This window comes from Sorex araneus, chromosome 8 (genome assembly GCF_027595985.1).
Source record: "Sorex araneus isolate mSorAra2 chromosome 8, mSorAra2.pri, whole genome shotgun sequence".
NCBI classification, from domain to species: domain Eukaryota; kingdom Metazoa; phylum Chordata; class Mammalia; order Eulipotyphla; family Soricidae; genus Sorex; species Sorex araneus.
Window position 1 is genome coordinate 41,387,684 of NC_073309.1, and position 26,968 is coordinate 41,414,651.

Sequence of the window (26,968 nt, forward strand, 5' to 3'; positions counted from 1 at the left end):
AATTCTAAATTGTTAGTCTCAACTATAAACCATTTATGTATATTCATTTATATAATCCTTACCAAAGTATATAAAAGTGAACATGGCCATCTCCATTTCATATAAAGAATGATAAAATATATTGAAATGGAATAATTTTTCTTTTTGGGGGGTATTAAAAATTGGTTCTTGGACCACATCCAGTGATGCTCAGGGATTATTCTTGGCCCTGTACTCAGAAATTACACCTAGCAGTACTCAGACCATACTGGCTGCCAGAGATCAAATACAAATCATCCAAAAACAAGGCAAGCATCCCCTGTACTATTTCTCCAGCCCAGGAAAATTTTTTTGTTTTGCTTTGGGACCACTGCCAACACTGCTTAAGGCTTATTCCTGGCTCTGAGCTTGGGCATAATTCCTGGCAGGCTCAGAGGACCATAAAGTGGTGTCGAGGATCCTGCTACACTGTCTCTCCATTTCCTGATTCATTCATCTAATTACTGATAAGAAAGCTTAATGGGACTCCTTTGTATATCATACTTCTTTCCCCCCATATCTTGCCTTTAAGATTCTAAATATTTGATTTTTATAATATTTGATTTTGGATATGTTCATTATTAAATGTCTAGGGAAATATCATTTTGAATTATATTTATATTAAATTTGGATGTTCAATTATGCTTTTTTCTTTTGGAGCCACACCTGACAATGCTCAGGAACTTACTCCTAGCTCTGCACTCAGGGATCACTCCTGGTGGTGCTTGGGGCACTAAATGGGATGCCGGGGATAGAATCCGGGTTGGCTGTGTGCAAGACAAAGACCCTACCTGCTGTACTATTACTCTGGCCACAGATGTTCAATTCTTTTAAGGTTTGGAAGTCCTTGGCTATTATTTATTTGGACAATCTTTCTGCCTCATTTTCCCTTCATTTTTCCAGAACATCAGTGATTCTATTTTATCCACTTGATAGTATCTCAGAGTTCATATAGGCTTTTTCACACTTTTGAAATTATTATTCAGATCTCACTGGATCATTTCAGTTTTTTCCTCTGATTCTATTTGCAGTTTGGTTTATTCTACTGTTGACACTGTGTTTATCATATTTATCTACTTCTTCAGCCCCAGAACTTGATTCATTTTTCAAATTGGCGGGGTGGAGGGTCGTTGAGCCACACCCAGCCATACTCAGAGCTTACTCCTGGCTCTGTACTCAGGGATCACTCCTTGCAATGCTCACGGAACCATATAGGATGCTGGGGATCAAACCCGGCTTGGTTGTATACAAGGCAAGCGCCCTACCCTCTGTACTGTTGTTCCGGCCCCAGAACATGGTTTTTTTTCATGGTTCCTCTTAAATTTATTTGCTCTTACATTTCCCCTAATTTTACTGTATTATCTTCCTGTAGTTTGCTGTTGTGGCTGCTCATTGCCCTCAAAACAGCTGTTTTGAATTCTTCAAATTCTAGAATTGGTGTCCTTGTATTTTGTTACTGGAATACTGAAATGTTTGAGTGATGTCATGTTGCTTTTATTCATGTTCCCTGGAAATTTGACTGTTTTTACAACTAAAGTAACAGTTACTGGGGGTCGGAGTGATAGTATAGTGGGTGAGTATGGCATTTGCCTTGAAGTGGCTGACCTGGGTGCAATTTCTAGAATGCCATGTGGTTCTGTGAGCCCACTGGGAGTGATCTTTGAGCACAAAGCTGAAAGTAAGCCCTGAGCACTACCAGAAGTGACACCCTCTTCTCCCCCCCAAAAAATAAAGTAACAGTTACTTTCTCCAACATTTACTATTTGCCTTCAAGTATACTTATTTATTACTCCTATTTGGGGTTTTCTTAGTATAGCTCCACCCCTATATAGTGAGATCTTGCTAACTATATTGAAAATGAACTTGTATATTTTCTTTCAGTTATAAACTCACCAAACTTGCTGGTAGAAGCCTCTCATTTAATCTAAGGTGGGACTGAAAGTAAAATTTGTCATTTTTCCTTCGCCCCCAGCTACTCCTAAATCCTCTGGAGCCACATTTCCTTTCCTCTTTCCTGGTCTCCAAGAAAAAAATCACCAAAGGCCTACCTCAGTCTCTCCTGCATCTCGCATATCTGGTGGAACTGGGAACTCACCACTTTCTTTCCCCATGGAGGAGTTGATTTTTGGCTAGTTCACCACAACACTGTGCTGTCCTTCAGGAGGCAGTACTAGCAATTTTTTTGTTATCCTTACAAGGTACTACCTGAATGTATCGGGGTTAAATAGTACAACAGGTAGGGCATTTGCCTTGCATACAGCCTACTTGTGTTTGTTTTTCGACATCCTATATGTCGAAATCACCTTGGCAGTCCCCCAAGCCTGCCCGGTGATTCTTGAGTGCAGAGCCAAGAGTAAGCTCTGAGCATAACTAGTAATGACAAAAAAAAGTACACAATAATGGGGCTCTTGGCACCATTTAGGGGGTCAACTAGTAAGACTGGTGTGGGAGGTAAAGGTAGGAAACAAGGTTGGAATGAAACCATGGTGAGAAAAATGTTGAGAAATACTATTCTGGATGACATTATGCTTGTCATTATTTCAAATGTAGGAGTACTGCTATTTATTCAGACACTGATTAAGCTGACTGAAGCAGGCATGAACTCATTACTTTTTTAAAAAATTTTTTTAATTGAGTATCTGTGAAATAGACCATTATAAAGCTGTTCAGGGGCTGGAGAGATAGCACAATGGGTAGGGCATTTGCCTTGCACACAGCCAACCCAGGTTCGATTCCCAGCATCTCATGTGGTCCCCTGAACACTGCCAGGAGTGATTCCTGAGTGCAGAGCCAGGAGTAACCCCTGAGCATCACTGGGTATAATCCAAAAAGGAAGAAAAAGCTGTTCATAATTGGGTTTCAGTCATAAAATTATGAAGCACCCATCCCTCCAACAGTGTACATTTTTCCATCACCAATGTCCTGGTTCCCACCCACAATCCCTTAACACCTCACCTCCCACCCCCAGCCTCCCTCTATTGGAGGTACTTTTCTTCTTACTCTCTCTCCCCTTTTCCTTTGCACACTATGGTTTGCAATATAGGTACTATGAGGTAATTGTGTAGGGGACATTCAGTATTTGTATAGGGATAGTAAAGCTGGAGTAGCTTTTTAACTGGGTGGCATTTTTGGGGTATGGATATGACTGCCAAGGATTCTAGAAGAGCAGGGAGGTAGGGGGAGGTAGCCCATCCCAACCCCGACAAAGTCTGGAGATTATAGTCACAAAACCCGCATTTCACAGGTCTGTCCTGAGACAGTGGAGTCAGGCCAAGGGCATGGAAAACTATGTCTACGTTACTATATATATTTTATATGTGTATATGAATGGATCTGAGACACTCATTACTTAATGTTTGAGATCAGGGATACTGATCAAAGGCAAGCTCAGCATTATCTATAGTGTACAACAAGTCTTTGCAAGCAAAAGAAATCCTGAGATATTATCTCTGATATGAATGACAAATCAGACACAGGAAAAAGTAAACCATCAAACTTACTCCTTATGATATCAAATTTTTCTATGTTTAATAAAAGAGTAACAAAGTATTTACAAAGAATATTAAAGCTGACTATAGTAGCATAATCTCACTCCAAATAATGTATATTATCTTCAATGGTTTGTTCTTACAGTTTGACAGTGATTGCTAACAATGCAGATAACCATCTTCATTTTTGGTCCATATCTACATTTTTATAGAGGACAGTTATTTTGCAAAAACACAAACATTATAAAATATAAAATACACCAGAACAAAGGCACAGATTTACAAGACATTACATATTTAAAAGTAACATTATTTAGCAGTAACAAAAGAGTAAGACAGAGAAATAAACATATGCAAAAAACAAACATTCCAAGCTTTATATTGTATAAAAATATAATTTACCACAAAACAGGCAAAAATATAAAAATATTCAATAAATGTTAGGAGAATGAGAGTGGAAAAGGGCAAATTTGGTCTAAATAATTTTGAGACAAATCAGTGATTCTGTATATTTCAGAAAAGCTAAAAACATTAAAAATAGGATTACGACCCCAAGTGAATTTTCAATGCTCAAGGACAAAAATTATATGAAAAGGCTTTTAATTTTTGTTTTTTGAGGCCATACCTGGCAATGCTCAAGGATTACTCCTAACTCTGCACTCAGGAATCACTCCTGTAGTGCTCCAGGGACAGCTAGAATGCCAGAGATTGAACCTGGATAAGCCACATACAAGATAAGCATCTTTTTAAAGCAACATAATTATTTTTTCCAGATTAAACTGAATTACCATGAGATAGATCTTTACCAAGCTGTTCATAATTTGGTTTCAGTCATAGTGTTCCAACACCCACCCCTCCAAGAGTGTTTATTTCCCAGTACCAATGTCCCCAGTTTCCCTTCCTTCACCTCCCCCCTCTATGGCAGGTATTTTTCTTCCGTCTTTCACTTTCTTTTCTTCTGGGCACTATTCAGTAGATATTGAAAGGTTATCCAGTATATCCCTTTACCTATTTTTAACAGTACTTGTACAGCATGATCTTTTCCAGCTATTATTGTTATCTTGGTCCCTTTTCTATGATGAATCCTACTTCGTCATGGTATGTGATCTTTTTGATGAGTCGTCATTGGACTCTATTTGCTAGTATTTTGTTGAGAATCTTTGCATCTGTATTCATCAGGGATATTGGCCTATAGTTTACTTTTTCATGGTGTCTGTCTGCTTCTGGTATGAGAGTGATGTTTGCATCATAGAAACTGGGAGTGTTTCTGTTTCTTTAGTTTCCTGGAAAAGCTTGAAAAGGGCTGGCAATAGGTTCTCCTTAAAGATTTTGAAGAATTCACTAGTAAATCCATCTGGACCTGGGCTTCTGCTTCTGGGAAGACTTCTCGTTACCATTTCAATTTCCTTGATAGTGATAGCCCTGTTCAGGTATTCCAGATCTTCTTGGTTGAGCCTTGAGAGGTTATAGGAATCCAGAAATCTATCCATTTCTTCTAGGTTCTCTTGTTTCAGTGTACAGATTCTCAAAGTAATCTCTGATATTTAGAAGTTCTGTGTTTTCCGTTGTAATGTCCCCCTTTTCATTTAAAAATTTTTTATTATTTTTTAATGAATCACTGTGAGGTACAGTTATAGACTTACAAACTTTTGTGCTGTTTCAGTCATACAATGATCGAGTATCCATCCCTCTATTAGTGCCCATTCTTCACACCAATGTTCCCAGTATCCCTCATGTTCCCCCATTCTCCCCCCACCTCTGTGGCAGGTGCATTGCCTTTTACTCTCTTTCCTTTAGGGTTTTGTGGCCCCTTTCCATTTCTGATTTGGTTTGTTAGGGTTTTCTCTTTCTGAGTCTTGCTAGTGGTTTATCGATCTCGTTTATTTTTTCAAAGAACCAGCTCTTTGTTTCATTGATCTTTTGAAGATACACATAGGATTCTAGCTTGTTGATTTTTGCTCTAAGTTTTATTATTTCTTTCCTCTTGCCTGGTTTGGGTCCTTTTGTTAGTCATTTTCTATGATCGTAAGCTGTGAAGTAAAGCTATTTAGGTGAAGCCCTTTCTTCCTTTATGATAAAATGCTTGCAGAACTTTCCTCTTAACACTGCTTTACCTGTGTCCTACAAGTTGCTAGTACCTACTAGTAACTCGTGTCTTCATTCCCATTTGTTTCCAGGAATCTTTTGATTTCTTCTTTGATTTCCTTACTAACCCATTTTTTTTAGCAATTACCTGTTTAATTTCCACATGTTTGATTCTCCATTTGTGTGATTAACTTCTATTTTCAGCACATCATGGTCCGAAAATAAAGTTGATACAATGTCTATCTTCCTGATTTTACTGAGTTATGTTTTGTGGTCCAGCATATGATCTATCTTGGAAAATGTTCCACGTGCACTGGAGAAGAACGTGTATCCAGCACTTGGGGGATGAAAAGCCCTATATCTAGTAGCCCTCTCCCACTTCTTCCTTCAGGGACAGTACTTCCTTGCTGAGTCTCAATCTCATTGATCTATCAAGAAGTGATAAGGTGGTTTTGAAATCTCCAACTAGTATTGTGTTGCTACCAATGTCCTTCTTGAAGTCTATTAGCAATTGTTTTCAGTATTTTGCTGACCCCACATTGGGTGCATATATGTTTAGGAGTGTTAATTTCTTCCTAATGTACATATCCCTTGATTATTAAATATGCCCTTTGCTGTCCCTTCTAATCTTTTTCAGCCTGAAATCTATGTTGTCAGATACTAGTATGGCCACCCCAATTTTTTGAAGTTGTTTGAAGAATTGTTTTGCATCCTTTGACTTTGAGTCTGTTTGCTCCGACTGTTCAGATGTTTTTCTTATAAGTATCAGAATGTTGGATTCAGTTTTTTAAATCCATTTTGCCACTCTGTCTCTTAACTGGCACATTTAGATCATTGACATTCAGAGACATTATTGTCCTTATGGGGTTTAGTGCCATCTTTCTGTAGTTTGTTTGTGAGGTTTGTCTTGTCTTAGAGTAGCCCCTTCAGTCCTTCCTTTAAAGTTGATTTTGAGTCTATGAAGTTCCTGAGCTGCTGTTTATCTGTGAAGTGCTGTATCGTTCCCTCAAGTCTGAGCGAGTCTTGCTGGATAAAGCATTCTTGGTGAGGCATTCATTTTTCCCTCTATATCCCACCACTGTCTTCAGGCCTGGATGATTTCATCTCATAAGTCTTCTATAAATCTAAAGGATGCTCCTTTGTATATAATTTACATCTTTAACCTTGCTGCTTACAGTATTGTGTCTTTATCTATGGTATTCATCATTCTGACTAGGATATGTCTTGGAGCTAGTAACCATCAGGCTTCGTGGATCTGGATGCCTGCATTCTTCAGCTCTCGGAACTTCTCAGCAATGATGTCCGTAACTATTACTACATCATTGTGGTTGCTTCCATAACCTACTGGTATGCCAATGATTCTGTTGTTCATCTTGAATTCATCACATATATTTCTTCCTCACCCTTGTGCCATTTTAAGGTCTTTTTCCCATCTTCTATTGTTGCCTGTGTGCTTTCTGCAGCTCAAGTTCAAGCTCACTGATTCTGTCTTCAGCTATTGTTATTCTACTGTTGAAGGCACCCACTGAGTTATTTCATCTACTGAATTACTAGTGATATTTCTGTTTGTAGTATTCTTATTTCTGCTCTCATTTCTTCCTATTGGCTGATAGCTCCACTGTTTCTTTTATATTCTACTGTATTTTACTGGATATCCATTCCACTATTTCTTTGAACTTATTAAACATCCTCACCTTTTCATTTCTAAATTCTTTATCAGAGAAATTATGTATGCGAGTATTCCCTATTGGGGTTTCAGGGGTCTTTTCTTCACCCACACCTCGTGGTGGGGATCTGTGCTGTTTCCCCATGATGCTGGAGTAGTATGGCGGTTAATTACTCCAGTTCACTATCAGTGTCCCCCTTTCACTGCTACGAGGGACTCAACAATCTTAGTCAATAGTGATCTCCTCTTTCCTTTTCAGGTACGTTTCTCTTCGGTGCTCATGTGTGACTTATATAGGGCCTCTAGTGCTGATTTGGGTGATGTGTTTTTATATTGGGTTTGCACAGATTCTAGTGTACAATGTTATTTTGCTGAGTTTTAGGGGTATTTTTATTGGAGTAGGCTAGTAGTCTATTGGCCTAATGTTGTTGGGATAGCTAGGCTGCCCTTCTAAAACTTCAGTATAGGAGACTAAAATATGGCCCAATGCACTATGAAAGGGGAAATTAACTGGTGACCCTGGTGACCGCTCAGCAGCTGTTACCCTGAGGCCACGCTCCACACTGATGGCGTACATGTCAGGGGAGGGGCCCCACATTACAGATTCTGAGGCATAGTTCCGAGTCCTACTTCCAGCAATCTTCCAGAACCACCAGGGTCCCCTTTTGCTTAGACACCTGTTTGGGCACCTGTGGCTAAACAGGGAACTTTCTGCTTGCTGTCACTGGTCAACATGCCGTCCCCAAAGGTACACATCTTACCCACTGTAGTATCTCTCCAGCCCCACTGGTTTTTAATTTTTATGTTCACAGTAATAATCTTCCAAAATAACAAAGGAATGATGACAAAGATATACAAACATTTAGTTTTGGGGGAGTGTTTTCCCTTATATATTCTCCAAGTAATGAGGTGGCAAAGTGTACTATTTATACCTTAATTACATTTTTAGGCTCTAACTAGTATGAATTTTCCTATGTTCAAGTTCTTCATTTCCATCATCCCAATTCAGAGTTTCCAATTCAGAGATTCTGAAAAGTGTGATTTTTCTTATGTTGTTGCAATTATGATCCCTTCCCAAATATATTCCCATATTCCTTACATTTAAAGGGTTTTTCACGTGTGTGTGTTCTCTGGTGCCGATTGAGAGCTGAGCCACTATTAAAGGACTTTCCACATTCTTTACAATCATAGGGCTTTTCACCAGTGTGAATTAGCTGGTGTTGAATAAGTTTCGAGCCACTACCAAATGCCTTTCCACATTCCTTGCATTCATAGGGTTTCTCACCAGTATGAATTCTTTGATGTTGAGAAAGATCTGAAGCACTACTAAAGGCCTTCCCACATTCCTTACACTCATAGGGTTTCTCACCAGTATGCATTCTTTGATGCTGTATAAGTTTTGAACCACTTCTAAAGGCTTTTTCACATTCCTTACATTCATAGGGTTTCTCACCAGTGTGAATTCTTTGATGCTGAGTGAGATCTGAGCCACTATTAAAAGCCTTTCCACATTCCTTACATACATAAGGTTTTTCACCAGTGTGAATTCGTTGATGTCGAGTAAGGGCTGATCCAAAACTAAAAGCCTTCCCACATTCATTACAAACATAGGGCTTCTCACCAGTGTGAATTCTCTGATGCCGAGTAAGGGCAGAACCACTACTGAAGGCCATTCCACATGCCTTACATTCATATGGTTTCTCACCAGTATGAATCCGCTGATGTTGAGTAAGGTTGGAACCACTGCCAAAAGTTTTCCCACAATCCTTACATTCATAAGGTTTCTCACCTGTATGAATTCTGTGATGCCTAGTAAGGGCAGATTCAAAACTGAAAGACTTCCCACATTCCTTACACTCATAAGGCTTTTCACCGCTGTGAATTATCTGATGACGAATAAGGCCTGAACCAAAGCTAAATGCTTTCCCACATTCCTTACATTCATAAGGTTTCTCACCAGTATGAATTCTCTGATGGTGGGTAAGATTTGAACCACTACCAAAGGCTTTCCCACATTCATGGCATTCATAAGGTTTCTCACCAGTATGAATTCTTTGATGGTAAGCAAGGTTTGCACCACTACCAAAGGCCTTGCCACATTCTTTACACTCATAAGGTTTTTCACCAGTATGAATTCGCTGATGTCGAATAAGTACTGATACAAAGCTAAAATCCTTCCCACATTCCTTACATTCAAGGAGTTTCTCATTAGCATGAATTCTCTGATGTTGGATATTGAAAGTGGGCATGTCTTTAGGAGTAAATATCATTTGACTGAAATGTCCTTCCTGAGTTTTCTGCTTTCTCTCACACTGGCTTTTATATTCCCAATCACCTCTGAAACTTGAGTATTCAATGCTGTTTTTTATAATTCTTTTCATTATCTCTCATGAGGATGATTTTACTCCATATAAATCCTTTTTCAGAAATAATTTCTTGGACTCAACCTGGATTCATAATCTGAAAGAAAATATAAAAGCAAACATTCACTTTTTTTTCATGTTCATGAAGAAGTGAAACTTTTTACTCATAATATTAAAGATTTAATTAGAACATTAAGATTTACACAGTTCTCATATGTAACTGGGGAAATTGACAGATAAAGATGGTAAAAATAAAAGTCAACTCTGAGATAAGGGAAATATTTAGGAAGATATTAATGTAGCAATCAATTGATAAAAGATTGACTACTAAAAAGTCTGGAATGAAAACAATGAGAATTCTTTTGTGGTCATTTGCCAACGAGAAATGTTTACGTAAGATGGTAATGAGACTAAACACTGAGTAAAGACTAAAGAGCAATTGAGAAAATAATTTTAAAGTCAGGTGTGAAGATAAGAGGTAATGTAATACTAACAATAGAACACCTGGCTGAAGATAGATGAGTATTTCTGAATCCCAGCTCTAATTACTGATTCTGAAATACATGTAATGTATTCATGTAAAGTAACAACACTGGGTTATTTTGTAAGACACTTTCTACTACAGACCACTAAAGAACCTTATTTAAAGACATCAATTAGAATTTTGAGCAAATCCCAAAGTTTTAGCTGCATCCTCTTCTCAAAGGGTAGAGAACTCGGTGGTAGAGTACATACTTTGCATAGATGAGGCCCTGAGTTCAATTTTTAGCACAGGAAGGAAGGGAGGGAGGACTTGATAACATTTATAAAGCAGTCTTTATTAAGTCTCAGGAAAATGGCAGAGTATATGCTTTGAACCCAGCAGCAGTACTGCCACTCAGATGAAAATACCCTGTATTAAAAGATTAGAAGCAACAAATGTTGACAACCATGTGGAGATAAGGCAATTCTGCTAAGCTCTTGGTGGAAATGTAAACTGATACCTATGAGGGCCAGAGAGATAACAGAGCAAGTAGGGCACTTGCCTTGCATGCAGTCAGCCTAGGTTTAATCCCCAGCATCACATATGGTCCATTGAGTGCAGAGCCACGAATAAGTACTGAGGACAGCCAGGTTTGACAAATACATAAATAAACAAACAAATAAACAGATACCTATGAAAAACAGTAATGGAGATCCTTTTAAAAATCTGAAATGGAAATGCTATATGATCCAGCAATTTACTTAAGGGGTATACATGCACTAAATCTAAGAGAAAACTGAATTTCTATGTTCATTTTTTTACTCACAATAGCCAATACATGTAAACACTCTAAGTACCCACTGAAAGATGGATAAAGGACAGAATCATTAGAATACTATTCTGCCATTAATAAAGATCAAATTGTGCTCTTTGGATCAAACTCAGGCAAAATAAATAAGAAAATGAGAAACATTTATCAAATAGTTTCACTCATTTGTGGAATATAAATAATTAAAGGAAATACATTAACCAAAAAATACTGAAATTCTAGACTATAAAAACTATGGAGATTATAAGAGGCATATGGAGGTGCTTGAGGGAATAGGTTGTGATAAGCCTGCCACCCTTGGCAATCTGGTGGTGGGTGAGGTGAACATTATATACATGTGGAGATGTTAAGGTATAACATCAAAATTCTATACTATATATTAATGATAATTTAAAATTTTTTAAAATATGAAAAATCATAGCTTTCAAAAGAAAACCAAAACTTCGCTAGGAATTTCCCTACACTTTCAGTTTAGACAAGTAGATCATGTGCAATTCTCCTTGTCCTTAAAAACTCTGCTTTTTATTTTAGATAAATATAAAGGGCTCGAGAGAGTATAATGGTAAATTGCTTGTCTTGCACATGGTCAACCTGGAATCAATCCCTAGCATCCCATATGGTCCCCTGAGAACCGCCAGGAGTAATTCCTCACCGCAATGCTGGGGGTAAGCCCAGAGCATCGCCAAGTGTGATCCAACCCCCCCCCCAAAAAATCAAAAGAATAAAAATAGTTTAACCTTTTAGAATACTCTAAATAGAAGGAAATATCAAATATTTTAGAAAAGCCTATAACTTATTTTTTTTGGCTTTTTTGGGTCACACCTGAAGATGCTCAGGAGTTATTCCTGGCTCTGCACTCAGGAATTACTCCTGGCAGTGCTAAGGGCACCATTTGGAATGCTGGTAATCGAACCTGTCGGCCACATGCAAGGCAAATGTCCTATCATCGCTGACCTACCACTCCAGCCCAATAACAGATCTTTTTCCCTTTTCGGGTCACACCCAGTGATGCACAGGGGTTACTCCTGGCTGTACACTCAGGAATTACTCCTGGCGGTGCTCAGGGGACCATATGGGATGCTGGGAATCGAACCCAGGTCAGCTTCGTGCAAGGCAAATGCCCTACCCGCTGTGATATCACTCCAGCCCCAACAGATATTTTTTAAAAGCCCAAAGGAACTTAGAATGACTACACAGAAAAACACCATTAGCCAATAACAGTAGCTTTAAAAAGCAATTCATCTCTGAAGGATAAGAGAAGCTATTTCACATAGTATGAGAATATAACAAAAAACAAATAGGTAAATACCTAGGAAATATGAAATGTGAATAAAAACCACTAGAAGGATTAAAAAGTGAAATGTAGAAATGGAAAATAAAAAAGCAAATTTATATCTAAGGAAGCTAAATAACTCATTAGATGAAATCATTTTGGTGACTGTACTCCCCACCAATGCTCAGAGAATGAGAAAGTGCTCAATTTGGTCAGTAGCTCTGTGCAATAAAAGACCAAGGATATGATACTACATAGACATAGCAGTGCCAGGAATACCCAGCCACCCCCAGTGGTACTGGGGGCCAAGGGTCGCACCAATTATGTTTGGGAAGCATATGGCACTGGGAATAGAACTCAGGTCAGACACATGCTACCCCTGTGCCCTAACCCCTCACTGTACTATCTCCCAGAAATGACAAATAATTTTTTAATCATACTTAGCCATCTACCTACCAAGAGTTGGGCAAGGTGCTAAGAGGAGTTAGAAATCTAAAAAGTGCCATTTTGAAACCAACAATCTAATAATTCAACCAAGGATTCTCATCAGGTTGTGTTTGGTTGGATTTTGTGTGGTTTGTTTTGGCGTTTTGGGTCAGACCTGATGATACTCAGAGGTTACTACTGGCTCTGCATCAGGAAGTACTCCTGGAGGTGGTCAGGGCACCATATGAAGAAAAGTTTAATGAATCAGTGGTAAGAGAAATAATAGCATCATAGGGATTCAAAAAGAGAAGAAAGGAATAAAAGGGAGTGGGCTACACCCTGTGGTACTCATAGATTACTCCTGTCTCTGCACTCAGAAATCATTCCCAGCGAGCTCAGGGCACCATACAGGAGTACCATATGGGGTACCATACAGCTCAAACACAGGATGGCCACGTGTAAGGCAAGCACTCTACCCTCTGTACTATCACTCCAGACCCTCTCAGCAGGTTTTAAAGGCAGAAAGCTAACTGTTGGGAAAACAGATTATTTATGTTACCGGTAGTGTAGAGCCTCAAGAGCTCGACACTGCCAGGGATTTAAACTGCATATTAAAAATATTAAGAGTAAAATAATCAGATGTCTCCAACATACTCTCAAGTGATTCAGAGGGAAATATGCTTATGTGTGTATTTAGATAAAAATAAATGTTGCAAATGTTAACATGTTAACAACTGGTAAATTAGGTGATGGCTATACAGGATTCACAAGAATATTGTTTCTAGTTTTCTCTTTTCTTTTATTTTTCATTCGGGTCACACCCAGTGATGCTCTGGCCTTACTCCTGGCTCTATGCTCAAGTATCATTCTTGGCTACACTCTAGGGACCATAATATGGTGCCCAGATAAACCCAGTTGGTTGCATGCAAGGCAAGCTCCTGACCTGTTCTACTGTATACGTAGTCTCAAATTTTTCCTCACTGTAAGAAATTTGTCTTTTCAGTGGGTATGGCATTTTCCTTGCACTCAGCCAACCCGGGTTCAATTCCCAGCATTCCATATGGTCCCCCGAGCACTGCCAGGACTAATTCCTGAGTGCAAACCCCTGAGCATAGCCAGGTGTGACCGAAAAAGCAAAAAAAAAAAAAAAAAAAAAAAAGGAAATTTGTCTTTTCTTTCTTTTGTTTTGCTTTTGGGTCACACCAGCAGTGCTCAGGACTTACCTCTGACTCTATGCTCAGGGATCACTCCTGGCGAGACTCAGGGGACCATTAATTAGATGTTGGAGACTCAACCTCAATCAGCAACAAGCAAGACAAGTGCCCTATCCAGTGTCCTATCAGTCTAGCGCTGTTGGAAATTTTTTACCTTACACTGTATCATTGTCATCCTGTTAATCGTCGATTTACTCAAGCGGGCACCAGTAACATCTCTATTACACTTACCGCTGAGATTTTAACAGCCTCTCCTTACTTGTCTTTCCCAATGATTGGAGGCTCTTTCAAGGTCAGGGGAATGAGACCTATCGTTATTGTTCTCCCTCTTGGAGAACCTGACAAGCTACCGAGAGTCTATTGTCCACTCGGGAGAGCCTGACAAGCTCCCCGTGGCATATTCATATCCCAAATACAGTAACAGATATTATACATACCTCTCAGAGAGCCCAGCAAGTTACTGAGAGTATCCCACCTTACACTACTTAATAAAAATTTCTAGAACTGAAGGACATGAATCTCTAACATAATGCACATATTTGATATCTAGAATAAAGAATAAAAATGATTCACACCAAAATACATTTATTAGATCAAAATATATTTTATTAGATTGTAAGATATTGATAAAGAGAAAAAGATTACTCCAAAAAGAAAAAGGAAAGCATAAATGAACCCCTGAGCATAGCCAGGTGTGATAAATTAAAAGATAAAGAGAGGGCAGAGCACTTGTCTTGCACACAGCCAACCTAAATTTAATCCCAGGCACACAATATGGTCCCCTGCGCTCCACCAGGAGTAATCCCTGAGTGCTTAACCAAGAATAACCCCAATTGGGGGTTGGAGTGATAGTACAGTGGATAAGGAGTTTGCCTTGCACACAGCCGACCCGGGTCAGATTCCCAGCATTCCATATGGTTCCCTAAGCACCACCAGGGGTAATTCCTGAGTGTACAGCCAGGAGTAACCCCTGTGCATCACCAGGTATGACCCAAAAAGCAAAAAAAAAAAGAGAGAGAGAGAGAGAGAGACAGAGAGAGAAGTAATAACTGCAAAATTCAGAAGGTAAATATTTTCAATATATAGTTTAATGGCCCCTCAATGAATCAATGTGTTCACTGAAAAGTCCTTTTCAGATATACTAAAATTTAAATATTTAACTTACGTATCCATCCTTGCATGCCACTTTTATCAAAAACCAAATTTCAGTTTTGGTTTTTGGGCCATACTAGCGATGTGGCCCAGTGACTTACTCCTGGCTCTGTGCTCATGGATCACTCCTAGCATGGAGTGCCAGGAATTAAATTGGGTCAGCTGTGCATACGAGGTAAGTAAGCATCTTACTCACTGTACTCTCTCAGACAATGTAGATATTTAGTTTTCTTAGACCAAGAAATAAGAAGGCATGTAATCTACAAAATAAAGACTAAGCACTCAAAAAGAGTATAAAATTCAAAAGGAAAGAAAATTCTAGAATACTTTAAAGCACAGTTGGCAGGACAGAATTTAGAAGAAACATTTATTCTCTAGCTGACTTTACATATGAACTATTGATAGCAAAGTGGATCACTCTAAGTAATAAGTGGAAATCGAAGTTGTATAGCAATAAAAACATGACTTTAGATACAGATAAAGGAAAATGTGATTTGTACAATTTATGAAATGGTAATATATAAAATATATCAAAATTATTTTATATTAATCAAAAAGAATAATAATACAAAGAGATCCTATAAGGGGTAAGGTGCTTACTTTGCACATAGCTGACTCAAGTTTAAACCCCAAAACCATATATTGTCTTTTAAAAACTAGAAGTGATCAGAGGAGAGTCAGAAATAGCCTCTGAGCACAGCTCAGAGTGTGACCCAAAAGCTCTGTAGCACTGTCATCCCATTGTTCATGGATTTGCTCGAGCGGACACCTGTAACGTCTCCATTGTGAGACTTGTTGTTACTGTTTTAAGCCTTATCAAATATGCTGCAGGTAGCTTGCCAGGCTCTGCTGTGAGGGTAGGATACTCTCAGTAGCTCACCAGCCTCTCTGAGAGGGATGGAGGAATCGAACCTGGGTCGGCCGCATGCAAGGCAAATGCCCTACCCGCTGTGCTATTGCTCCAGTCCAAAGGCATAAAAACAAAATATATTAAACAGATATTAACAAAAACATATTATTCTATTTACCTAAAGCTTAAAATTATTAAAAACTTGGGCTGGCGCGATAGCACAGTGTATAGGGCGTTTGCCTTGCACGCAGCCGACTCAGGTTCAATTCCCAGCATCCCATATGGTCCCCTGAGCACCACCAGGAGTAATTCCTGAGTACAAAGCCAGGAGTAACTCCTAGGCACTGCTAGGTGTGACCCAAAAAGAAAAAAAAATTATTAAAAACTCTGGGGTATCTGAAAATGCGGGCAAAACAAATTTTTATTATAGCAAAAGCATGATTTTTATATACATCAATTCAATGATCACTCATCAGGGGAAGTTTGTGCAGACTATCTGGTGGCCATGTGATTTTACTACTTACCCAAGTTTATTTTTATATATTCCTAAATACACAAATATATGTAAAACTTCCAATTGTAGTGGTTCTTAGCTTAATTTTTAGATAGCACTTGGCCATGTTCGAGAACTACTACTGATGCAGAGCTTGGGGAGGTGCTTTCCCCCTGTTCAGGTGCACACACACTGGCTCTTAAAGCTATCTGCCCAATCCTAAAACTTCCCGGTTTGAAAAGCAGAGTCTGGGGCAGGAGTGATACTACAGTGGGTAGGGCATCTGCCTGGCACACAGCCAACCCAGGTTCAATCTTCAACACCTATTATGGTCTCTAAGCCTGCCATGCGTGCCCTGAGCACAGAACCAGAATTAGGTTCTAAGCACCACTGGGTCTGACCCCAAAACAAACAAAAATAAACAATAATAAAGAAAAATAAAATCTTTTTTACTTTATCTGATTAAACTAGTATAGCCATGACACCAAAGAGGAAAACGGCTATATGAGAGATAATTTTAGGCTAATAGGAGAGAAATTTCCAACTAATGAACATCAATATAAAAATTGGGGGAAAGGGGACATAGGGAACCAATGGCAGCTATGGTGGCTGTGTCAGCTTCCACGCACCTGCAGCGCTGCAGGATGCTCCTGGTTGGCAGACACAGCGCCTCACTCATCTTCCTGCATGACTCAAGTGATTCTGGACAAGGAATGAGAAGACAGATCAAACAGGTTTTAACATTCCAACACATCAAAATTATTTATTCAACAGCACCTCCCAGACTTTACACACCTATGAACAGAGGGATCTCCAATGTATGATTTGACAGGTTGAAAATATCTACCCACTGTCCCAAGCACCTTGAGTCCATTGATGGACTGTGCCAGGTGCTTACAGATTTGATTGATGAGGAATTAAAAAGTGGCATCAAGAAGAGCAGGATAGGGGCTGGAGCAATAGCACAGCGGGTAGGGCGTTTGCCTTGCACACGGCCGACCTGGCTTCAATTCCCAGCATCCCATATGGTCTCCTGAGCAGCACCAGGGGTGATTCCTGAGTGCAGAGCCAGGAGTAACCTCTGTGCATTGCCCGGTGTGACCCAAAAAGGAAAAAAAAAATTAAAGCAGGATATTAGTAGGGTGATTTTCAATGGGAGAGTGTATAGAAATGCATCTAGCATGGAAACCATCAAGATGTGACAGGAGTCTTTGCTCTTTCTAGATTTTTTTGAAAAAAGCACATGCTTCTTACCAGTACTTTCAAAAGACAGAATTATTGGATTATTGAATTATTCTTATTCCCTTCTTGAATTAATCCAGCTCCATAGTCTTGAAAATAAGCGAGTACTTCATTCATGAGGAGAAGGGACAAACTCAACATTAAAATCTCTGGGGGTGAGCACCAAGTTTCATAGTTTCCCAGGGGTTTACCCTGAGCTGAACAGAGCTAAAATAGAAAAACTGAAGTCCTGGATTCTTATGAAGCTACCAGGAGAAGTAGAAACCCAAGAACAAATCAGAATGATTGATATACATGAAATATCTTTGTGCAAAGTGATCTTTACTGCCAGATCACAGATTATAACTTGACAGTAATAATAAAAATTTTTGGACAGAAAAAAAATAAGATTTATTGTTACTGTTTTTGGCATATCAAATATGCCACGGGTAGCTTGCCAGGATCTGCTGTGTGGATGAGATACTCTTGATAGCTTTCAGGCCCACTCAAGCAAATCGATGAGCAACTGGATGACAGTGACAGTGACAGACAGTGACAAAAAAATTTAAGGGGAAAACTCATAAATCAGACCATCAAAGGTTGCTCATTAGAAAGCCTTGCACACAGCTGACCAGGGATTAATCCCCGGCATCCCATATGGTCCCCCTCAAGCACCACCTGGAGTAATTTTTGAGTGCAGAACCAAGAGTAACCCCTGAGCATCACCAGGTGTAACCCAAAAAAGAAAAAAGGTAAAAAAGGTCTGTAGGGGTTGCAGAGAGAGTACAGCGGGTAGGGTGCTAGCCTTGCACGCAGCCAATGGGGATTCAATTCCTGGCACCACTTATGTCCCTGGAGCACCATCAGGAAAGATCCCTGATTTTGCAGAGCCAGGAGTAAGCCATAAGCATCACAGGGTATCACCCAAAATTAAAAAAAAAATTTTTTTGTAAAGGTAGCAAGTGAAATATAGAGTTCCTGGAAAACAAGTAATAAAATTGATGGCTGCAGATCTTCTGATTGCTTACAAGAAAATCCCAGTAATTTAACAAATTGTTAGTTTTTATATGAGACTTCACAAAATTCTCAAAAATAAATCAAAAAACAAAAGTCAAAGGTATCTCTACATGTCAACTACAAAATTATAAAAGATTCACTAAAAATAGCATCAATATAAAGTGCACAGAAATGTCTATTTGAATGGACTTTTAAAAAACTGCTCTTAATACCTACAGATAAATGAAAATATATAAATTCTTACTAAAAGAATTCTGGGAATATATAAATTTCTCAGATTGACACATGACAAGATTTTGAGGGCCTTGACAAGGTAATTCCCTAGTGTCTCATAAAATAATTCTCCCATGTTTAAGACTACATCAAGATGTTATTTGTTTTTTTATGCCACACCTGGCAGTGCTCAGTTATTATGCCTGGCTCTGTGTTCAGGGATCTCTGCTCACTCCTAGTGGTTCAGGAGGTCCATCTGTGGTACTGGGGGTAGAGTCAAGTAAGCCACATGAAAGGCAAGAAGTGAAGAACCTTGAAAATAAAATTTCATTCATTCTCTCCTTATGTGATTTTGAGCATGAGTGGCTACTTAAGAATGAGGCCACTGGGCTGGAGATATAGTGCAGTAGGTATGGAGCTTGTCTTGCACTTCACTGACCCAGGTTCAATTCCTAGGACTCCAAACGGTCCTCCAAACCCCACGAGGAGTGATCCCTGAGCAGGGCCAGGAGTAAGCCCTGAGCATTGCCAAGTGTGGCCACAAAGAAAAAAAAAAGAAAAAAAGAATGAGGCAATTATAGGGCCAGAGAGATAGTACAGAGATTAAGGCACTTGCCTATCATGTAGCTGACCCCTGGTTTATAATTTCCGGCACCAAATATGGCTCTCTGTGTCGTGCCAGCAGTGATTAGTGAACAGAGAGCAGGAGTTAAGTACTAAACACCACAGGATGTAACTCCAAACCAAAACAAAACAAAGAACAAGGCACCTAGGCTATAAAAGGGGACAGAGGCTCTTTTTTTGGGACATGCCTTGTCTTACTTCCAACCCTAACAGCTATCCCTTTCATCAGAAAGCTGTGTACAACCCTGAATCCCAGCCCTGGGAGCACCTCCTCCGTGCATGTTTCTATCTCAGTCTTTAGAAATACTATTGCATTTCTGCTATTTTTAATGTTTTAGGATGTTAGCTGTGTGGCTGGAGTCCTGCAGTGCCAAGGTTACCAGGGCTACACCGGCTATGCTTCAGGCTGCACTCAGATGCTTGGGAGACCATGTAGTTCTGGGAATCAAACACACTCACTTGGCCCAACCATTGTACTAGTTCCCAACACTTCACTTCACTTAACAGCCAATCTTTCAGTACATCAGTCCTTCTGTATTTAATCTTTCATACTGAATTTTCCCAGTCCCAATCATTACGTGCTCTTTGTCTTTTATTTAACTGCAACAAAATTCGTGCTTGCAGAAGCCCCAGGAGACCAGCCTGTAGAGACAGATTTGGGGATTATTTTGGCTTTGCCTTTATTCTTGCTTTAAGCCATCCCTTATTGTTAAACTGCTGTTAGAATCTTTTTCAAATACTTACTATCCCTTTGAGCTTAACTATAGTGCAAATGCTGTTGTCAGTGTTACTTGGAATGTTAAAAATCCATGGCATGTAGTAACATTACAATAAGTAAAGATGGGGTTGACTGTGAAGCAATACAAACCCATTGTGCCTTAAACCTCCCAGCTCTGCCTGGGAGCCCATAAGTTGTTGCATCTGACCAACTTGACAGTTACAATGTCTTACAACAACTACAGTGAGTTGTAAGTGATATTCAAGTGGGTCCATTTGAGCATACAGAAAAGAAAAATTCAGACAGCAGGTCTGTTAATTTCACTTCAAGTCATAGGCTTGAAGAACCAGAGAGCTTCCATAAAATCCTAAAAGAATTTCCCTTTCCTTGAAATCAAAGGGCTGATATTAATGAAAACCAAACCCCCATCTGCCCAATTTTGCAAGTTGCTAACAGTTTAATTCAATGTAAGTGTAGTTTTGATGTAAAAATTAAGAGTACTGAGGGACTGGAGAGAGTACAGTGGGTAGGGCACTTGCTTTGCAAGCAGTTGACCCAGGTTCAATTTCTGGCACCCTATATGGTCCCTTGAGCACTGCTAGGAGCAAGCCCCGATTATGGCTGGGTGTGACCCCAAAACAAAATGAAATAGAAAGAGAGGGGGGACATTAATTCTTAGTGGGGGGAAAGATCTTTAAAATAAGAAACTCGGCTTCTGGTTGGACTCAGATGAAACAAAAAATTTCCTAGTACTCTCGTCAATGAAAGAAACTTGCAAATCGTTATCCATGAGACTAGCTTTCCCTGACTAAAACCCAAGAATTACATCACCAAGAGTATCTTGACTTGCTCATGCTCAAGACCCATCCAGACTATTCAGTTTCTTAGCATGTTTCAAGGGGACAGGTAGATAGTATAAGCTAGAAAGAAATCATTTACTCACTATTACTGGCCTAGAAGTATCACAGCAAAATAGCATAGAATGGGTTGTATAAATAACAGAAAAATTTTAAAAGGTTAGAAGTCCAAAATATAGGTGCTGCCAGAAGGCTCAGTTTATTCTGAGATTTCTCTGCGTGGCCTACAGATACTCACTTTCTTGCTGTATCCGCATAGGGGTTTGCTCTCTGCATGTATATCCCTGTTGTCTAGTTCTATGTTCAAATTTCCTCTTCACATAAAGATGCCAGTCAGACTGGCTAGCCCACCAGCTTCACTGTAACATAAAGCATCAGTCTACAGGATCTAGCTACACAGGAGCAAGGGTCCAGTAGGTAGGACATTTGTCTTGCACAGGACCAACCCAGGTTCGATCCCCTGCATCCCATATGGTCCACCAAGTACCACAAGGAATAATTTTGTAGCATAGAGCCAGGAATAAACCCTGAGCATCACTAGGTATAGCCATCATCCGCACCCCCCCACCAAATAAATTAAGGCTCTAATATACAAGTAGTGAGTCTGTCTATAATTTTCAGGATTAGGATGAAACATATTCACGAAGTAGTCACAATTCACAGCCTGAATGTCACCATATCAAGGCTATTTGAGCAGCACTATTCTTCTGTTGTACCTTTCACTTAAAGTTATTTTTCAAACTATGTAATTTTTTGACATGCCTATATCATCAAGTCAACAAAGATAAAGGAATTGTAAAAAAAAATTCAAGAAAATACCAGCAGGAATAAATGAACCCATATGTATTTCAAATGACTAGCAAAACCACACTGAAGAAGTGAATACAAACAAATCCAAAATCAGAGAAAAAGGTTAAGTGGTACTGCACAATGCCCCACAATGTTGAATCTAGTTCTGGTGGTCTCTGAACACCTGTCTTGCATGCAGCCAACCTTAATTCTATCCCCAGTGCCCCATATGGTCTCACTGTGATACCTGAGCATAGAGCCAAGGATCAGCCTTGACTACAGACGAATACGGCAAAAAAAAAAAGGTATATATATATACATACATATATATGTGTATATGTGTGTGTGTGTATATATGTATATATATATATATGGAAGGGGGGAGAGAGAGAGAGATTCTATATAGTTTAGGAGTCTGAGTGATAGTACAGTGGGTAGATAGTTTGCCTTGCTCAAGGCCAGCCTGGGTTTGCTATCTGGCACCCCATAGGGTCCCTGAGCCCACAAGGAGTGATTCCTGGGCACAGAGTCAGGAATAAGCCCTGAGCACTGCTGGGTGTAGCCCACACAGCAAAGAAAAAAATATAAATAGAGAAATAAATAAATAACAACCTATGGACAGAGTGATAGTTCAAGGGGTAAGCACATGGGTTGCATACTGGAAGCCTGGATTTGATCACCAGCACTGCATGATTCCTGGAATACCTCTAGGAGCAAATCCAGAGTGCTGAATCAGGAATAGTCCTGAGCACTGTGGCAAAACCACAGGGGACACCAGAGAATCAAAATCTGAGCCTTATACATGCTCACCCCTGGGCTTTCACACATGCTCACTATTTGAGCTTTCTTCTTAGTCCTTTCCTATCATTTGTTTTTAATATATACCTTAGATATGTATATAATATACTTTATTAGATGCTTTGAACACATCTGGATGTCTCAAAATACAAAATAGGAAAAGAGAGATAGTATAGAGGTTGCAGAATCCTTGGAATCCACCAACAAGCCTTTCATATACTAAAACTGACATGATTTTAGTATAATGCACTGGACATTTAGTATAATGCATATGGTCTCTCGACCCTTTCCAGGATCCTTAAGTGCACAGCCAGGAATAAGCAAGCTCTGAGAAAAAAACAACAAAAAATGTATATGGGCTTTTGGACCCGGCTGTGGAAGGAGCATGATGGAGGGGCCCGAGGGAGCGCCCTCGGACTCCAAGCAGCCCACTGAACTAATTCCGGCATGGGACCAGAGACCCCACGGCGTGCTGAAGCTGTGGGACCCGGGCATCCCCCAATTCTTTTAACCTGTCTCTCTCTCAACTCCTCCCTCCTGAGCACAGCGCAGGGGCCGCGGTTTTCCTGAGCGCAAAATGGAGACGCCGAGCCTCTCTCTAGGTTTCTCCATCTTATGAGCACCATAAAAGGGTAAAAGTTTGTAGTGATGTTATTTCTGGTTGTACTTTCCCTGGACTTTATACAGAAACCCAAAACCGCGCGGCCGCTGCCGTGGCCGCGCGACTTAATGTCATCTTAGTATGAGCAATATGTAATGGTTCCTTTCTAATGGGGCGGACTTTTGTGGGAGATCCTAATAGTAAGTCTGTTGCTGAAATATTGAAGGCAATCAAAGTGGTAGCCATCTCACTAGACTGAACTAAGCTATATCCCCACGCCGGCTGAGAAGAAATTTTCTTCTTTCTCGGGAAGAAACGCGGTGTGTCATCAACTACAGTGTGATGTCCATTAAGCAAACAGACCTGGTGGCGTGGGAATGGGATATAAGGGGAAAAATTATGTACAAGGAACAGCGGGACGCTGGTGGAATCTCGAGCCGGAGCCGATACCAGCGCAAGACCTTCGGTTCCAGAGACTGCTTGCAGATACTCTACAAGTCTATCAACTAAGCCAGAGCCCCACGCCTGCTGATGACGGGAAATAACCATCCTTTTCGGTTTTTTTTTCCCTTGTCAGGCAGCGTGGCGATTACTAAAACAGGCGTGAACTCGGTGGCGCGGAGCAAGGGGGAAAAAGAAAAACTATGTAACAAACAGCGGGACTTAATATCTCTATATTCTTAGCAATGGAGAACTATCAAATGCCTCCTTGGCAATAGGACTGCTTTTCTTTTTGGGGGGAAACCCCAACAACGGTAGTGAGTTGTGTGTTGAAACATGGAATGTAATCGAAATAAGGCGTAAACGAAGTGAAACATATCATGTGCAAGGGTTGGGACTGGGGAGGTGGGAGGGGGCGGCAGGTATACTGGGGGGGTTGGTGATGGAAGATGGGCACTGGTGAAGTGAAGGGTGTTTGAGAACTGTATAACCGACATAATCCTGAGAACTATGTAACCCTCCACATGGTGATTCAATAAAAATTAAAAAAAAAATGTATATGGAAAAATCAAAAGAACACAAATAGCCTACATACTCCTGAGGAACAAGAAGGTAAGAAGAGGGGCCAGAGCAATAGCACAGTGGGTAGGGCTTTTGCCTTGCACAAGGTCGACCCGGGTTCAATCTCTGGCATCCCATATGTTCTCCCGCACACACCGCCAGGAGTAATTCCTGAGTACAGAGCAAGGAGAAACCTCTGGGCATCACTGGGTGTGACCCAAAAAAACAGAAAAACAAAAAGGTAAAAAGATTTGCTGCCAATATTCTAAAGTTATAGTAACTAAGATAGCATGATTCTACAAACACCCAGAACAATGCAAGAGAATATAGAAACATACACAGTCAGGTATGTGGAGTGAACATACACAATCACTTGATATCTTACTAAATTAGCACTGTAGATTGGTGTACAAAAGAAACTTTTCATTAAGACACTGGAAACAACTGAATATGCACATGGGCAAATAAAACCTAATTGAATTCTGGTTCTACAGAAATAAATTTCAAGTATCATAATAACCTAAATGTTAAAGCCAAAACCCAGAGAAGACAACACAAGAAAATCTTCACTATTCTAGGGTAGCAGAATTTTGTTTGTTTTTTGGGAATGCTTAGGGGCTACTCCTGGCTCTGCAATCAGGAATTACTCCTGACAGTGCTCAGGGGACCATATGAGATGCAAGGGGATCTAACTCAGGTGGGCCTCATACAAGACAAACACCCGACCTGCTGTACTATCACTCTGATTCTAGAAATGTCTTAAACAAATACTAATTAATGGGGAAAAGTTCAGAGAAGTTTATTAACAGAAACTTACAGGGTGAAAAATGAAGGAGAAAAGAAGAAAACCTGTCACACATACTACAGACAACAAATACACAGAGGGGCTAGAGCCATAGTACAAAGGATAGGGTCTTTGCCTTGTGGGTATCCAAACACCACCAGGGGTAATTCCTGAGTGCAGAGCCAAGAGTAACCTACTGAACATCTCTGGGTATGGCCCAGAACAAAACACAAACAAAAAAACTCACAAAAATATAAATATACATACATATCAATTAGAGAAAGAATCCAGCTAAAATTTGCCAAAATAAGGACCAACAGTACAGCAGGTAGGGTAATTTGCCTTGCACATGGCTTACCCTTGTTAGAGTAGAATGTTCTAGTAGAATGCTGTGTTCCTGGGACCATATGAAATACCCAAAAAGCCAAAAGAAAAAAAAAAGTGGATTCAAGCAAGAACAGATTAATGGCTAATGTTGAATTGGTTTAATATTCACTTATTTTTACTTTTGGGATCACACTTAGTGATACTCAAGGGGTTATTCCTAGTTCACTACTCAGAAGTCTCTCTCTGCAGTGCTCAGAAGGCCAAGTAGTGCTATGGAGCAGATCCAGGTTTTTCCCATGCAAAGTATGCCCTCATCCCACTGAGCTATCACTCCAACACTAGCATTGTTTTGGTTTGGGCTTGGGGCCTCACCCAGTGATGCTCAGGGGTTACTCCTGGCTATGTACTCAGGAATTACTCCTGGCAGTGCTCAGGAATATATGGAATACCAGAGATCAAACCTGGATGGGTTACACGTAAGGCAAGCACCTTCCCCACTGTTTCTCCAGCCTCACTAGCATTGGTTTTGACTGAGAAATCACATTTTCTTCACTGGGTACTCTTACACTTTAATTTAAAATAATCCTGTTTTCACTTTCAAATTACAAAAGAATACTGCTGTTTTATAAAACTGTGAAAGAAATATTCAACCAGTTTTACAAGCTGGTAAGAAATCAGGTGAGTGTGTGAGGCTTCTGGCCTGGAACTAACCGTATTTTCTCAAGGAAGAACTTTTAAAGATCAGGTCATCGAGAATTTTCAAGAGAAAGCCCATTGGGTCCTGAGTGGGGTGGTGGTGGGGAAACAGATAATTCAAGAAATAAAGGGAAAGGTCAAGCTACCTTGCAGATGTCTTGTGGATTGTCACTAGCCATTCCTTATTCCACTCCTCTGGGCACCTGGGAAAGGAGAAAGGAGTCAGGAAACGCCAGGCTCTCTGAGAGCCCTGGCCAACTTACATCTACAGACCTAGCGATGCCCACTTACTGATCCCCACCAGCTACAGATGCGGGAGAGACAAGCTCAGGACGTCCCGCTCCCTCCCAACATCACAGAGGGAAGCAGGGTCCACGCAGTTTGGGGCAGAATCTGGTTCCTGAGCTCGGATTCTCACGCGAGCACACAGCCTGGGGTGACAAAGAGATACACAAAGGTGCCCCGCACCTGCACAAACGGACGGGCACACGCACACCCACGAGACGCAGGTGCACAAAGCCGAAAAGGAACTAGTGCTGCCTGCGGCCAAGGGATCACACACAGCCCCGAGACTGACAGGTACCGACGCCGTCCTCCGCGCCCAAAGCCCCGGCGGTCCCAGTGCCACAGGTGATGGAGATGTAAGACCAACAACAAATTCACAGGTACCCAACACCCCCATCACAAAATAACACATACCCGACTGAGAAGCAAGACAGAACCTTTCAGCTACGGCATTCCACTGCCACTGATCACAAACAGACGTCGGAAACCACCCCCCCCACACACACACACATACACACCGAGAGGACACAGTTACAATGACTCAGGTCAGGGCATCCCGGGCTCCAAGTCGCACAATTAAAGCCGGATCCCGAGCACGACGCGCCGCCACCCCCTCCTCACCCTCCGCCAGGGCTCCGTGTTCCATCACGCCAAGATGCCGTCACAATCAGTCCCCGACGCCTCACCCTCTCACGCTCTCAACCGACTCCCCTACA

General features: G+C 40.5%; 1 protein-coding gene and 1 pseudogene across 3 annotated transcripts in view; one reads left to right on the plus strand and one right to left on the minus strand.

The window, feature by feature from the left end:
- The window catches only part of LOC101546936 (zinc finger protein 345), a 103,014-nt gene that overhangs the window by 35,848 nt on the left and 40,198 nt on the right, over nt 1–26,968 (minus strand). The window contains exons 2-4 of one of the 3 annotated variants that reach the window (XM_055145122.1): nt 26,114–26,170; nt 16,950–17,022; nt 3,519–9,717 (exon numbers count right to left, since the gene is read on the minus strand). In XM_055145122.1, coding sequence (XP_055001097.1) covers nt 8,319–9,638 — 1,320 coding nt within the window. In that variant the 5' untranslated portion in view covers nt 9,639–9,717; nt 16,950–17,022; nt 26,114–26,170 and the 3' untranslated portion in view covers nt 3,519–8,318. Of the gene's footprint in view, nt 1–3,518; nt 9,718–10,517; nt 10,775–16,949; nt 17,023–26,113; nt 26,171–26,968 lie in introns of those variants that run through there. The other 2 variants (XR_008631213.1, XM_055145123.1) reach the window with 2 other exon arrangements.
- On the plus strand, nt 16,923–17,912 carry LOC101546679 (lysophospholipase-like protein 1; annotated as a pseudogene).